The sequence below is a fragment of the Barbus barbus genome (genome assembly GCF_936440315.1).
Source record: "Barbus barbus genome assembly, chromosome: 31".
Classification (NCBI taxonomy): Eukaryota; Metazoa; Chordata; class Actinopteri; order Cypriniformes; family Cyprinidae; genus Barbus; species Barbus barbus.
Window position 1 is genome coordinate 16,638,907 of NC_136759.1, and position 14,075 is coordinate 16,652,981.

The 14,075-nt window shown below is 36.8% G+C and overlaps 1 protein-coding gene across 1 annotated transcript in view; it reads left to right on the forward strand.

The window, feature by feature from the left end:
- The first annotated feature begins 638 nt into the window (after positions 1-638).
- Positions 639-14,075, forward strand: part of LOC306850930 (mediator of RNA polymerase II transcription subunit 13-like) — a 36,422-nt gene continuing 22,985 nt past the window's right edge. The window contains exons 1-4 of the mRNA XM_079386902.1: positions 639-1,344; positions 4,273-4,507; positions 5,604-5,772; positions 10,811-10,956. Of these exons, the coding sequence (XP_079243028.1) occupies positions 1,276-1,344; positions 4,273-4,507; positions 5,604-5,772; positions 10,811-10,956 (619 nt within the window). The 5' untranslated portion in view covers positions 639-1,275. The remainder of the gene's footprint in view (positions 1,345-4,272; positions 4,508-5,603; positions 5,773-10,810; positions 10,957-14,075) is intronic.

A 14,075-nucleotide genomic window follows, 5' to 3' on the forward strand; every position in this document is an offset into this window, starting at 1 on the left:
ATATATATACATTATATATATTGTTAATATTTTGGGTAGAAGGGGGAAATTATTATTTGTTTATTATTTATCTTTATTTATTTTTTATTTTATTGTAGAAATTCTGCAACTCCACATGACATCTTACTGTAAAGATTTTTTATACCAGGGGTTTTCAAACTGGGGTCTGGGGACTTCCAGGGGGCCGCAAGGGAGTCTGTGAAAAGTTCTACAAAATAAAATAGGCCTATGTAAAAATAAAAAAAAGGGAATATACATTTAAATGAACAATCTCATAATTGGTGATTAATACATAAAAATAAGTTTAAATAAAAATTTGATAAGTAAATAAATAAATAGCATATAACAGTACAGTATTATAAGTTAAAAAAAAAGAAGTAAAAAATGTAACTTAATAGAAACTACATATTCTACAGTAATTTTTGTAAATTAATAATCATATTTATAGTAATATTTTTTTTTTCAAAATACAAATTGGGTCTTTATACAATAAACTACACAGATGCCTTTTAAATTTTAAGATCCCATCTAAAAGATCAAAAATCTCCCTAAAAGGAGTTGACAGCTCTCTTGGTGAGTCGACTCTTCTGGAGCTTCATGGAATCCAGCATCGACTCGTTCCTCTTTCGAGTCGCAGCGCTGCCAATCGGAGCCGAGTAGAGTAGAGTAGACTGGCGTAGAGTGTAGTAGAGTTGTGTCCCTGTGGCCGCCATTAAAGGATGCGACCAATGTATTCAAACAAACCAGTGAGACACAGCTGAGCACAGCCTTGCCTCTTTTGACTGTACTTATTAACCAGAACCTATTACTTTCATTGTCAGCTTCTCCGTGAATGGCCGTTGACGACAGTCCGGCGAAGACCTGGAAAGGAGCGATTGATATTTAGTGAAATTTGAAGCTGAACTCTTCTGGCTTGAACTGTTTGTTGCTGCCTCGCTTAGCCAGGCTAACATCAGCTAGCCTGATGCTATGCTAAGCTAAAGGGGGAGGGCTGAATTCACCTCCCTACCCCCTCGGACTGCTGAAATTACAGATTGTTTGATGTAACAAATCTGGGGGGAGAACAATATCTCGTCGCGGATCATGGTAAATGCGCGCAGGAAGTTTTTAGCGCAATTTTTCCTGGTAAGTGAGTAACCTCTAGCGGAGTAATAGCGGAGCTAGGCTAATTAGCTCGCTGGACGCGAAGCCGTCCAAAAAGGCCCGGTCCAAAACCCATCGCATTATCTGTTCCTGGGATCTGAAAGAGAGGATGGCCCGCCGGACTGCGCTTTGATGATGAGTTCTTGTTTTGTACCCAACGGGGCGAGCCTGGAGGACTGCCACTCCAATCTATTCTGTCTGGTAAGAGATCAACTGACTGAGGGCCAGAAGCCATTTTTAGCCGGCCAGTCAATCAAACAGAGGCCTGTTGATATTAATACGAACTAAACCGCTGCCGGTTTGTAAATAAATATTAGACATTCAGGTGTGTGTTTGTATTGTGTAGACGGAAGCTGGCGACTGAGATACGGCTTTGTTGTGATATTTAGGTCGTGTTTGCTAACGTTGGTAAACACTTGCTGAACTACGTTAAGTGGCTGGAACAAGCTGCAAGTTGTTGGCATGAAGTAACTCTTAAGTAGAAAAACAGCTTTAGCGAGAGTCATGTTGAACAACATCAACAATCAAATCCAGGACACTACAAGCAAAGCCATTGTTTATTTTCATGCAATGGTTCATTTTGAGATTATAGGATGGTTTGCTTTCATAACATGTCTTCTTTTATATTAGTGAAAAGAAAACATTCAAAGTTCAGTGTTTATTTTATTACACTTTGTCTATCTGAGCTTGTAGGTTTCAATTAAAATGTATGATTTTTTGCACTGAGCCAAAAATCTCCACTTCACTTACATACGCCAAAGTTTAAATTTTTTCCTATCTGTACTCTGAAGGTTTTTACAGAGGGGTTTTTGTTTATATACCATTTTTGTTTATATATAATCTATTATGTTCTGTTATTATGATTATATAATCAAAAAACATGGTGAAAATGTATTTTTATATATTTTTTGTCTGTGTTTTCTGATTTATGGAGTGATAAAAAGATGTCAAAAGTGCCTCCTGTAAAACATTTAGAACATATAAAGATAATTTTATATATAGCACGTATAACAATATAGTACATATTGTTTTGGGTGCTTTTTTGCAGTCAGTTGTTTTTCATCATGACATTTTATGCAAGTCAAATTTAACTGTTTAAAAAATAGTAATTTTTTGACATGGAAAATGGAAAAAGTGACACATTAACTGAATTTCCACATTGCACACGTATCTAGTTAGAGGTGTTTATTTATATATCATTTTCCTGGCTTATATAACATTTTATTCCTTAACATGGTGAAAATATCTGTATTTTCTGGCTGTTGACAATATTTTCTAATTTATGGAGTTATAAAAGAAGTCCCCTCATATTAAAGTTTTAATATGTCAACAGTGAAACAAGAGTTTTAAATTAAATTTGAATGTTTCGCTTTCTGTTCTGGAAATGTATTCATATTGTTGTATATTTTATTAGATAATGGCTCATTTAACATATAACATTTCAGAAACTTTTAATAAAAAACAAAGTACAGTGATAAACCATCTGGGGAAATAAAGTGATCTCTACTAGTTAAAAGAAGTTAAGGTAACTATTCCTGTCACAGTATTATAATTCCTGATATTTAGACACTGACAGTATGTGTAAACCTTGTCAAGAACGAGGACAGGTCATAATAGCCATTTAGATTTGTTTGTGCTTTCTGTTTTGTTTCTGTTATGAGCTAGTCTGATTATCTGCTTGGTCATACTAGTAAAGCTTGTTCAACTTTGTATATGTAATGTGTGCTAATAGAAGTCTCATTTTCCTATATACACCTACGTTAGTTTCTTCAATTCATGGTTGTAGAGCAATCTGTAAACAAGTGGCAAGTATTTATGATAAGCTTCCTGTGTGCCTGGCCTGTTTCACTTCCTTTTTGCACCAAAAGCTCGTATTTATATGGACATATTGGACATAACTATTTACATTACACAAATTAAAATTTAAACTTGCTTAAATTTGAACCGATTATGAGTGGAAATGTCATCTCATCTTTGTTTGCGGCTTATTCTAGAATTGGGGCTCAATTTTACATCAACAAAAATGTGCAAAAAACGTTGCTTTCTCAGGAAAATTACTATTGGTTTCAGTTTATATTTTTAACCACTGTAACACATCTATAGTTGCTCAGCATAATTATTAACCATGTGAATAAAGTTAATCGTTAATGGTGAATAAAAAGTAGTTTTATTAACATTTTTAAAAATGTATTTTAAAGTCAAGATACACTTATTGCAAAAGTTGTAATTTATGGGACAACAAGGCAATTTCAATCACAAAACATTGTGTGAGATTATAATATGTGACCCTGGACCACAAAACCAGTCTTAAGTCACTGGGGTATATTTGTAGCAATAGCCAACAATACATTGTATGGGCCAAAATTATAGATTTTTCTTTTATGCCAAAAATCATTAGAACATTAAGTAAAGATCTTGCTCCATGAAGATATTTCGTGAATGTCCTACTTTAATTATATCTCAACTTAATTTTGATTAGTAATATGCATTGCTAAGAACTTCATTTGGACAAGTTTAAAGGTGATTTTCTCAATATTTAGATTTTTTTGCACCCTCAGATTCCAGTTTTTCAAATAGTTGTATCTCGGCCAAATATTGTCCAATCCTAACAAACCATATATCAGTAGAAAACTTATTCATTCAGCTTCCAGATGATGTATAAATCTCAATTTTGAAAAATTGACACTTTTGTGGTCCACATTCACATGTTTTCCCTTGTTGGATAAAGTGATTTTTGTATAGAAACTTTGTTACAAAAAAATACAATTATCATGAGTGCACATGAAATAATCTGTATTGTACAAGGAATCTTGGACAAGCAAACAATGCTTATGAGAAAACCTGTCAGATACTTCATTTAAAATACTGACAGTGATTTTCAGATAGACCTATATGTTGATTCGCAATGTGTTAGATGGTGTCATCTTGCATTAGTCACAGAAAAACTTCACTTACTTGTCTACATTTATCAAAGTTGCACAATCAGACACTTAGATTGCCATTTTGGCTATTGTTTTTTGCATATGCATGCCTATTATTCCTAGTGGAGTGTTCGCTTTATCACCGGTTGCTGAGCCGTCCCACATGATGAATTTTTCTAACACATTCTCTCTCTCTCTTTGCCTTCAGGCTGACCTCACCGGGATCAAATGGAAGTGTTTTGTGTGGCAGGGCCCCACCTCGTCCCCCATCCTCTTCCCGGTGACGGAGGAGGACCCCATCCTGTGCAGCTTCAGTCGCTGCCTGAAGGCAGACGTGCTGAGCGTTTGGCGGAGGCACCAGACCCCGGGCCGGCGGGAGATCTGGATCTTTTGGTGGGGAGACGACCCAAACTTTGCTGAGCTCGTTCACCATGACCTATCATGTACGTCTGCTTGCTTGTTAAATATGACATGTCTTCCAAACCGTAACGTGCATACACAGTTAGAAATACTAGTCAGAGATGACGTTTTGCTTGTCAGAGGTTAAGCTGTGCTTGATACTGAATTTTTCATAGCTAAATTGGTGGTTAGACTGGAGGTGTTTTTCAGACATTAGTCATAGACCGGTTATTGATATTGCAGTTGTTGAGGTTTTCTAACTGCATTAATTGCAGTTGCGTCAAAGCAAAAGTATTTAAGGATTTTAGCATGTCTGCAGTGAGACTTTGAGACTTTATTTTTCTTAGCATACCTATTGATATTTGCATAACAAATAAGACCTTACTCAATATATAAGCAGCTCTGATATGAAAGAGAAAACTGTGGTTAATGATGAAAAGTTAACGGTGCTTATTTAGATTGCCTGGCTTGGCTTAATTCTTTTTTTAAGGTGTGACCTGTCTCCAGTTTGAGGGGAGATAAAACATCTGTTTCTCATCCACCTTTTATTACCATAATAGCTCGATCAATACGTGGTCAATAAAGAGCTAAGTGGAGTTAATTTCCTGGTTGTTTGAATTATTTGTTCTCTTATAAAATCTCTTTCTACAACAAACACTGAGATGGAACTATAGACAGGGCTCAACCTAAAATCTGACTTTCAGGCCAGTAGACATAAGCGTCACGTGACCTATCAGACCACTGATGTGTTATTGTTGGCTAACTTAGGTGAACATTGCAAGAATTATTTGATAATAATAGACTCTATGAACCAAGACTATAATTATAAAGAAATAATTTGTGTGCCTTGTTATATTTGTATAACTTGATATAATTTCTAGCCATTATTGCCTAATTTTTTTTTTTTTTTTTTGTCTAACCTAACATTAAATAAGAAATATACAACCATTTAAAATTTAGTGGTCTTTACTCTCACATTTGATTGATTGAATTGTATAAAAGTGTCAGTTTCAATCATTAAAAAAATGCTTTCTTTACTGTATACTTTATGATTAACTAAAACGTGATGTGAAGGGTTTTAACTGGGGCAGCTGAGCATGTGGATATAATAGGTACTGACCTGTCCTCTGTGTCACACAGGTAATGAGGACGGTTCGTGGGATAGCGGCCTGACCTACGAGTGCCGAACGCTGCTCTTCAAAGCCATCCATAACCTGCTGGAGCGCTGCCTCATGAACCGATCCTTCGTTCGTATCGGCAAGTGGTTCGTCAAACCCTACGAGAAGGATGAGAAGCCTATCAACAAAAGGTAAAAGAGATGTTGCGCAAACGGAGGCCGCTGTTTACATTTTGGCGATAACCTGGTGCGTTTTCATGCCCAGCGATGCGGATGCATGCCGTAAGCTGCGGCATTTAACAGCGTGATCCTCATTGTTTGTCGCAACGGACGAGTGACATCAGGCTGTTGGCATTCTTGTGTGAGGAAGAGCCCCTGCTCTGGAAGCCAGCGATTTTGTTTTGAGGATGCTCTGTTTGTTTGAATGAGAGTTGCACCAGAGTGTGTCGTCATCCTAATGAAGCGCCTGTCTTAAGTGAAACATTCGAATAACGTAGGGAGGGGCAAAAGATGCGGTCCGTTTAATTGTCTGTCTCATTTGCATAGATGTCATTGGTTTTCTCAGGGCAGAGGTGTTGTGGTGCTTCTGTGGGTGGGATGATATGGCTTCCTGCTGTGGGTGTGCGCACAGTGCACTCGGTGTCAGTTAAGGAGGTAAGAGCTGGAAAGTGAGGCTCCTTCCTCTGTCTAAGTTTTAATGAAGAGCTCACTCTTCTCACAAAACACTGACTGTGCGGTTTCATACTAGGTAGGTCAACAGGAACCACCATTTCGCTTTCACTCGTTCAGCTCTGCCTGAACTTGAAAAGATGTCAGACATACAGAGTTCTTCCTAATAAGCAATGATACTCATGGCTGAGCATTTCTGTTTTTTTTCACAAGGCAGATAGGTGAGCTTGAATGCTGTTAGATCACTTTGAGGTCTGAATATACATTAGCGTTTAAAAGTTTGGGTTTGGGTAAGAAAAAAAAATATATATTTTTGTATATTTTTTTAAAGAAGTCTCTTATGTTTACAAATTCTGCATATATTCGATAAAAAAAAAAACAGGATTAGTGTGAAATGTCTTTACATTTAATATGTATTTTCAAGTTTAATATATTTTAAAATATTTTTAGTAAGTTATTCCTGTGATCAAAGCTAAATTTTCAGCATTAGTACTCCAGTCTCCAGTGTCACATGATGCTTCAGAAATCATTCTAATAGATTTGCTGCTTAAGAAACATTTCTTATGATCAATACTGAAAAAAGGTGTGCTGCTTAATATTGTTGTTGAAAACATTTTTTTTCAGGATTTTTTTGATGAATGTAAAGTTATTAATGGAGAGTATTTTGTATTACTTTAAATGTCTTTACTCTAACTTTTAATCAATTTAATGCATCATTACTGAATAAAAAATATTAATTTATTTTAAAACAATCACTGACATCAAGCTTTTGAATGGTAGTGCATAGGGTTGTGTACATGGTTTGGAGTGGCATCTGTCTGTGTGAGGTTTGTAGTGGTTTGCTGGTGGCGTGTCATAATGACACCGCTAAGAGTGCTCGACAGACATTTGAGGAATGTGGGCTTCCCCATTTCTCTCTCTCTTTCTTTCAGCAGTGATGTTGGCGCTGTACCCTCTGGTGTTACCAGGGGTCATCAGTCGATCCCTCCAGTGAGAGCATGCATGCACTGTTGGCTTAAAGGCAGGAAGTGATGGTTCTCTGCATTGGTGTTTCTGAATGAGAATGGGTTCCATTGTTCAGGCATGCAAACAGAGAGCTGCCACTGTAAAGTTCTAGAAAGTCATGTTGTAAATGCCATTAAAGAGAGCATTAGTAGAAGTATATTTGCAACGGAAATAAAACAATGACTTTGAATTTTAATTATAATGTATGGATCTTTCACTACAAACCTACCATGGGCTCAGATTAGTGACAGATCTTTTCGTTCATATTGGGATGTACATCCAAGTGAAATGAATTTTTGAAAAATAATAACGATTGGATGTAGGCAGGTGTGAATGCAAGCTTGAGGTCAGTTGTAAGACAGGGACCAGATCTTAAGTGGACTAAATGATTGAAGTCCAGCATACGTCGCCAGAGAAACGTCTGTCATTTCACTGTAAAGGTCCTTGCACACTGAGTCCATAGTTTTTGTATTCGTCATTCTAAAAATTTGTCACGCACAGAAACCTTGCACACTAAGTCCGATGTGTATTAATCCGTTGCGGAAAAATTAGCAAAACAGTACTAAATTGAGTCTTCAAGCAGTGAGGATGATTTTGTTGTCTTCTCGCTTCTTAAAAAGAGAAAAAGAAAGGAAATATTGGGTCTATCCAATCCTGAGATAGAGAGAGGAAGTAGAGTTCCCCGTCCTCATTAGGAAGCGGCAGGATTATCACGAGCAATTCAAAATTTACTTCAGGATGTCAGTGGCTCATTTTGATGCTTTGCTAGCGATACTAGAGCCACATATTAAAAAGAAGACTACCAGTTTCTGTGAACTCGGTGTGCAAGGATCTTTACGATGCTTTGTGCTGCGAGACGAAGTGGATGAACTTAACTATCTCCATTCTGGATTTTGGCATTCACGTGTTTTGAATTGTCGTTGTTTGCAACGATCTGAATTTTTTTTTTTGTGACAGACAAAAGTTTCAGTGGCACCGTGTAAACGTGATTGACAACGTGAGGTTGTATTTATTTTTTAATGTGCAAAAATTTCAAACTCATTGTGCAGTGGCCTTAAGATCAAGTTGACATTTTAATTTAAAATGTACAAGGTCCAAAAATGTAATGCATCGATGAATTGTTCACCATAAGATCAAGAACATAAATTTAGAAAGTTACAGAGAGTGAACTTCCATTACAATCTGACTTTAAAGCTTCTGAGCAAGCCTCAATTCAGTATGATTTCAGTGTCATTAAAAAAAGCATCCTGAGCAGAAATCCCACCCATCAAAGAAGTTTCTGTTACCATGGAAACAGAAATGGCAGCAGAAGAGCTCATCAGCAGCTGTCCACTCCCATGAAGCATTGCAAATGACATAATTGTTTTGCTACACAGACTAATTGTACATTTTTATCCTTAATGTTTAATAACGTATTGTTTAGCCTGCTGTTTTGATTGTTGTTTTTTGCTGTGCAGCATTGTATAGTTAATTCCCTTATAAATGCATTCCAGAGTTTCTTTTAATCTATAAAAAAAAAAAAAAACTTCAGAATTTAGGCTTCTGGAAAAAACAAACAAACTGTGGGTTCAGTTGGTGTTTCCTGAATGCATGAATTTGATCACTGATCATCTGCATGTTTGGTTACACTGTAACAGCTGTTTACTCTAGCCTGTGGGTCACACACTCACAGGTGTTTGGTTGTTAATAGGGCTGTAGTCAAGTCCACCTTTGTTGAGTCCAAGACAAGTCCAAGACCAGGACTATCGAGTCAGAGTCAAGACCGAGTCCAAATGAGACAGTCAAAACAGAGAAAGAAAATAAAAGCATCCTCTTCAAAACCACATACTTAACTATTGATAATTTATGTGACATGAGAGACAAAATATCTTCTATTCTAAGATAATCATTTTTAATTATTATTTGTAATGATCTAAAAGCATGTGCAGCAACACTGTAGGATCAAATTAGGCTATTTTATTTACTTTAGATTTAGCAGTTTCACTAAAGTCACATAAGCTTAAGAGCATCTTCACATTTTCAGCATTTTTATTATAGTGTAACAATCACATTCTGGGCTGCCAATGGAAAATATTACAAAGAACAAGCAACATAAGTCTAAAAAATAAATCAACATGTTCCCATTCTTGAACTTGTTACTTGTTCTAAAGCAGGGTGTCCAAACTCAGTCCTGGAGGGCCAGTGTCATGCAGAGTTTAGTTCCAACTTGCCTCAAAACACCTGCCTGAGTTTCTAGTACGCTTAGATTAGCTGTTTCAGGTGTGTTTGATAAGGTAGCATAGAGAGCATCACAAGAGAGCGGTTAATCATGTGCTCTGACATGCGGTGGGATCTTCTTCTCTCTTTACTGTTATTGTCACAGTGTCTAATTCTAGCGTTTGGTAATATTTCTAGTCAAAATCGCGATTCCTCTATTTATAAAAAATAAATTTGTGGCAAAACATTAAATTCTAGAAAATGAATTCATAAAATCTGAAACATCGCCCAGCCATAGCCCCAGTGTTTGCTTATTTTTACTATTTAAATTTTGTATAATTTATTTTTTATTTTACTTCAAGGTGTTTGATCCTCCAGGTTTTATTCATTTTGCTCTTATTCGTTCTGTTTCTTATTCTTTTGGTTCCACAACGTTTTTTTTTTTACTTTTAAATATTTGTAAGTTTGTTATTTTATATTAGGCTTATAGCATATGGTATGTTCGTTTTGTTAAAAAAAGTCCCATGTTTATTGCAGAAAATTTGTCGTAAGTTATAGATAAGCAATTGACGCGGAATTGCGCTATTGAAAGTAAAAGTAAAATGCGCACGGGCTATTTAAGCTATATAAAAGCGAAGGAAAGTCAGGTGGAAGAGAGGGAAAACCCCAACAAACTTTGTAAAACCAAACTGTATTATGCAACTCGCCGACATTGTCTGTGGCCAAAATAAAAATGAATCATGCCTCTGTGCAGCGCGCACACTCAGAGCCAGCCATATGGCGCAGCAGTGCATTTACCAGCCGACCAATGGCAATGCCCGTTCTAGATGGACTGTTTATTGTTATTTTCCGAACAAGCAAGCCAGATTAATGGTTTTGTTTTAAAAGCGAAAAAAAAGCATATATAGCTGGACCCGGTCGAGACCAACTAGAACATTTGGCGAGTCCAATGACCAAGTCCGAGTCCAAATAACAACAAGTCCGAGACGACAGAAAAACGTCTGAGACCGGACTCGAGTACTACAGCCCTAGTTGTTAACTTTGAGAATGTGTGCTACAAAGCAAGTCAAAGTGAGACATTCATTATGTGTTCTAGGATTTAATTAAACACTTTATAAAACCCCAAAGTTGAAGTCTCTGATACTCATGTATCTAGTATTTCCTAAACCTTTTCATAGTACTCCTGGTCCAGGTTCAGTCACTAACTGTAGCTCTCCAGGCACTAAGCCTGTAAACATGCTGTGAAGACCTCAGCTGTCAACACACCATTCCCAGAGACCTCCAGGAAGTGTGCTACTTTCTCTCAGGCTGTAACTTCAGATCCTCGAGTAATCCTCCATTTGTTCCTCCTCCTTTGCAGTGAGCACCTGTCCTGCTCCTTCACGTTTTTCGTACATGGAGACAGTAATGTGTGCACCAGCGTGGAGATTAACCAGCACCAGCCTGTCTATCTGTTGAGTGAGGAGCACCTGACTTTGGCCCAGCAGGGCAGCAGCTCGGTTCAAGGTAGGAGCATTGTCGATCATTGAAATCTGCATGTACATTGTGTCTTGAATTTTTGCACGCAAAAATCATGCCTTGTTGGTTAACAGTTTTATTTTTATTTTTTTAATTTGGTTGATACACTGTATTTGTATCATACCTGTTTCTTCTGTTTTTACTTTAGGTACTTTTTGTTACCTTTGCCATGACCTAAAGCTCACTTAAAGTAAATTTTTAATAATACTAATAATTTGTTAAATGTACTCTTTAGCAAATCTCAAATATCATTTTCTTCATGCTGTACATCATGGGCGGCATTAGGGGGGGCAGTTGCCCCCCATATCATCAGTCATGGAATCCCTATGTCAGCACAGGCCCAGTTGTACGGGGGTACTAGACGGTGCTAAATACCCTCAAACGAAAGCAAAAGTAATTAAAACATCTGGCAAACTATCTAACGTGTTTTTGCAGTGTTGAGCAATGTAGCCAATCAAAGACTTATCTGTTAATTTCTTCAACACAATGGCCAATCAGAAACGTTACAGTTTTCAGAATTCAATCACCGCTGAAAGAGCCGGAGTTTTGCACACTTGAATCATCGTGATGTAAATAAGAGATTTGTGTAGTTTAGAGTGCTTGATTATTATGGAACTTTGTGAGATCGCGATGAACTTTGATAAGTGATTCTTTTAGTGATAATAAAGGGAGCGTGCTTTGTATTTTCTAGGCTATAATCCATTCAGAATTCGAATGAAACTTTTGTTTTTCGGACACATACATGCTGCAAAGTTTAGGGAATGATGCTGGATTTATTCTTGAAATATCAGTGATTAGCAATGGATGGGACAAAAATACCTCAGTGATTTATTCTGGAAGCGGTCCTGGCCAAACCTCCACAGACAGTGCGCGTCCTGTGTGAGATTTTCGGACTAAAAGCGTGTGTAAACTTTGAGATCGGGCCATATCAACATTTCATTTGCAGTAACGGATGGTAGAAAGTTCAGAAATGAATGTTATGTGATTTATGACAGAATAGTCCCACAACTGATCGTTTATGTTTTCCTCATGTGTCTCGCCACAATGATTCATAACGGACACATTTCAAGTGACATGGAAAAAACACAAGGAAAACTTAAATGAACATTAGAAAAGTAGCGAGCACATTTCCGGTTAAAAATGAAAGACCATCAACTGACACTTAAAACGGGAAGCATCGCCATTCAAATCAGCAGCAAGAGTAAAAGTTTCACAGTTTAGTAAACGCAGGCAACCTGGCAAAAGTGATTGTTCACTCCGCTTTGACACAATGCATAGGCTACATCTGAAAACAATTTTTTTTTTGCCTTTTTTTTTTTTTCTTGCCTCCCCTGACTCGAGAGTCAAATGTCACCCATGCTGTACATTATATGTGACCCTGGACTACAAAACCTGGACTACAAAACAAGTCATTAGGATAATTTTTTTTGAAATTGAGATTTATACATCATCTGAAAGTTGAACAAATAAGCTTTTCATGGATGTATGGTTTGTTAGGATATGACAGTATTTGGCCGAGATACAACTATTTGAAAGCTGAGGGTGCAAAAAAATCAAAATATTGGGAATATCTCCTTTGAAGTTGTCAAAATGAAGTCCTTAGCAATGCATATTACTAATCAAAAAGTGCGACTTAAGACTTGTTTTGTGGTCCAGGGTCACATATTATTAGTATAATATACACTACAGTTTAAAGGTTTGGAGTCAGTAAAAACTTTTTAAAAGAAATGAATACTTAGTTCAAGGATTCATTTATCAAAAGTTTTGGGGCTAGTAAGATTTTGTTTTTTTTAAAGAAATAATTTATTCAAGGATACATTAGATTGATAAAGTGACTGTAAAACTGCGGACATATTATAATAATGTTATAAAAGATTCCTATTTCAAATAAATGTTGTTCTTTGAACTTTCTATTAATCAAAGAATCCAGAAACAAAAATCACAGTTTTCACAAACTTTTCAGCAGCGCAACCGTTTTCAACATTGATGATAGTATGACATTTTTCTTGAGCAAAAAATCATATTAGAATGATTTCTGAAGCATCATGTGACACTAGACTGGAATAATGGCTGCTAAAATGAGTTACATTTAAAATAAAATTGAAAAATAGAGAAGTTATTTTAAATTGTAATGATATTTCACAATACTATTGTTTCTATTGTTGCAAATAAGAAATACTTTTTTCAAAAACACAAAAAATCCTGACCCTAAACTGTTGAAAGGTAGTGTTCCTGTATGTTGCAGTTGTTCTACTAATTCTGATTTCAGATTTAACTAGAATCTACATTTTACATTCATGGCCCTTTCCTGGCTGCTGGCCAGAATAAGCTGTAACATGGACCAGACTTAAGTGTCTGTGGAAATAATGCAGTTAAACTAATTGGCAGTCAGATCAGTTTTTAGTTTTTTTTTTAATTGACTCGCATTAAGCCACAGTTGTATTGATATACAAAAGCGGAAAGTTTAGTGTTCACTGTGAAGCACATAATGACAGTAGACAGAGGGAATTTTACGCTTTAGTATTGAAAATGAAAAGATGACAGGCCCTCCCCTTTGTTCTGTTGTCTTTTTTTGTGGTTTGTCTTTGCCTCAGCAGTCAGACTGGTGGCAAACACGTTTTCTCCTCGGCTCAAGGGCGCAGGCCTACATTAACACCTCCGAGATGCTTCTTCTCTTGTGGTAGTCATTATTTCAGTGTAGCCCTGCTGAGGTGTTTTCCAGATTCAGTACTTCTCCGGCTTTCAGCTTTGTTACATCACCACCGTTCCCTCTTTGTGCCGAGTTCACAAGCTTGTGACTTGCGTTACCGCTTGGTATGTTTTACCCTGAACAAGGTGCATTTGTGTTTCTTCTCAGCCTGTTCTCCTTGTCCAATCAACGTCAGTCCTTAATCAACTTTTGGAAATGCTGTTATTCCAGGTTAAATACAAATTAAGCTCTGATGTGTTGATAGCTTGCTGTCAACACGGTTTCAAGTCATTCCATGGTTGTTGTAGGACTAAACTTGCATTAAGAGTCCTTGTTTCGATGACAAACCTCTTTATCTGAAGCTTGGTTGTGCTGCATTATAAGTGGCTAACAGTCACAGATTGATTGATTTAATTTG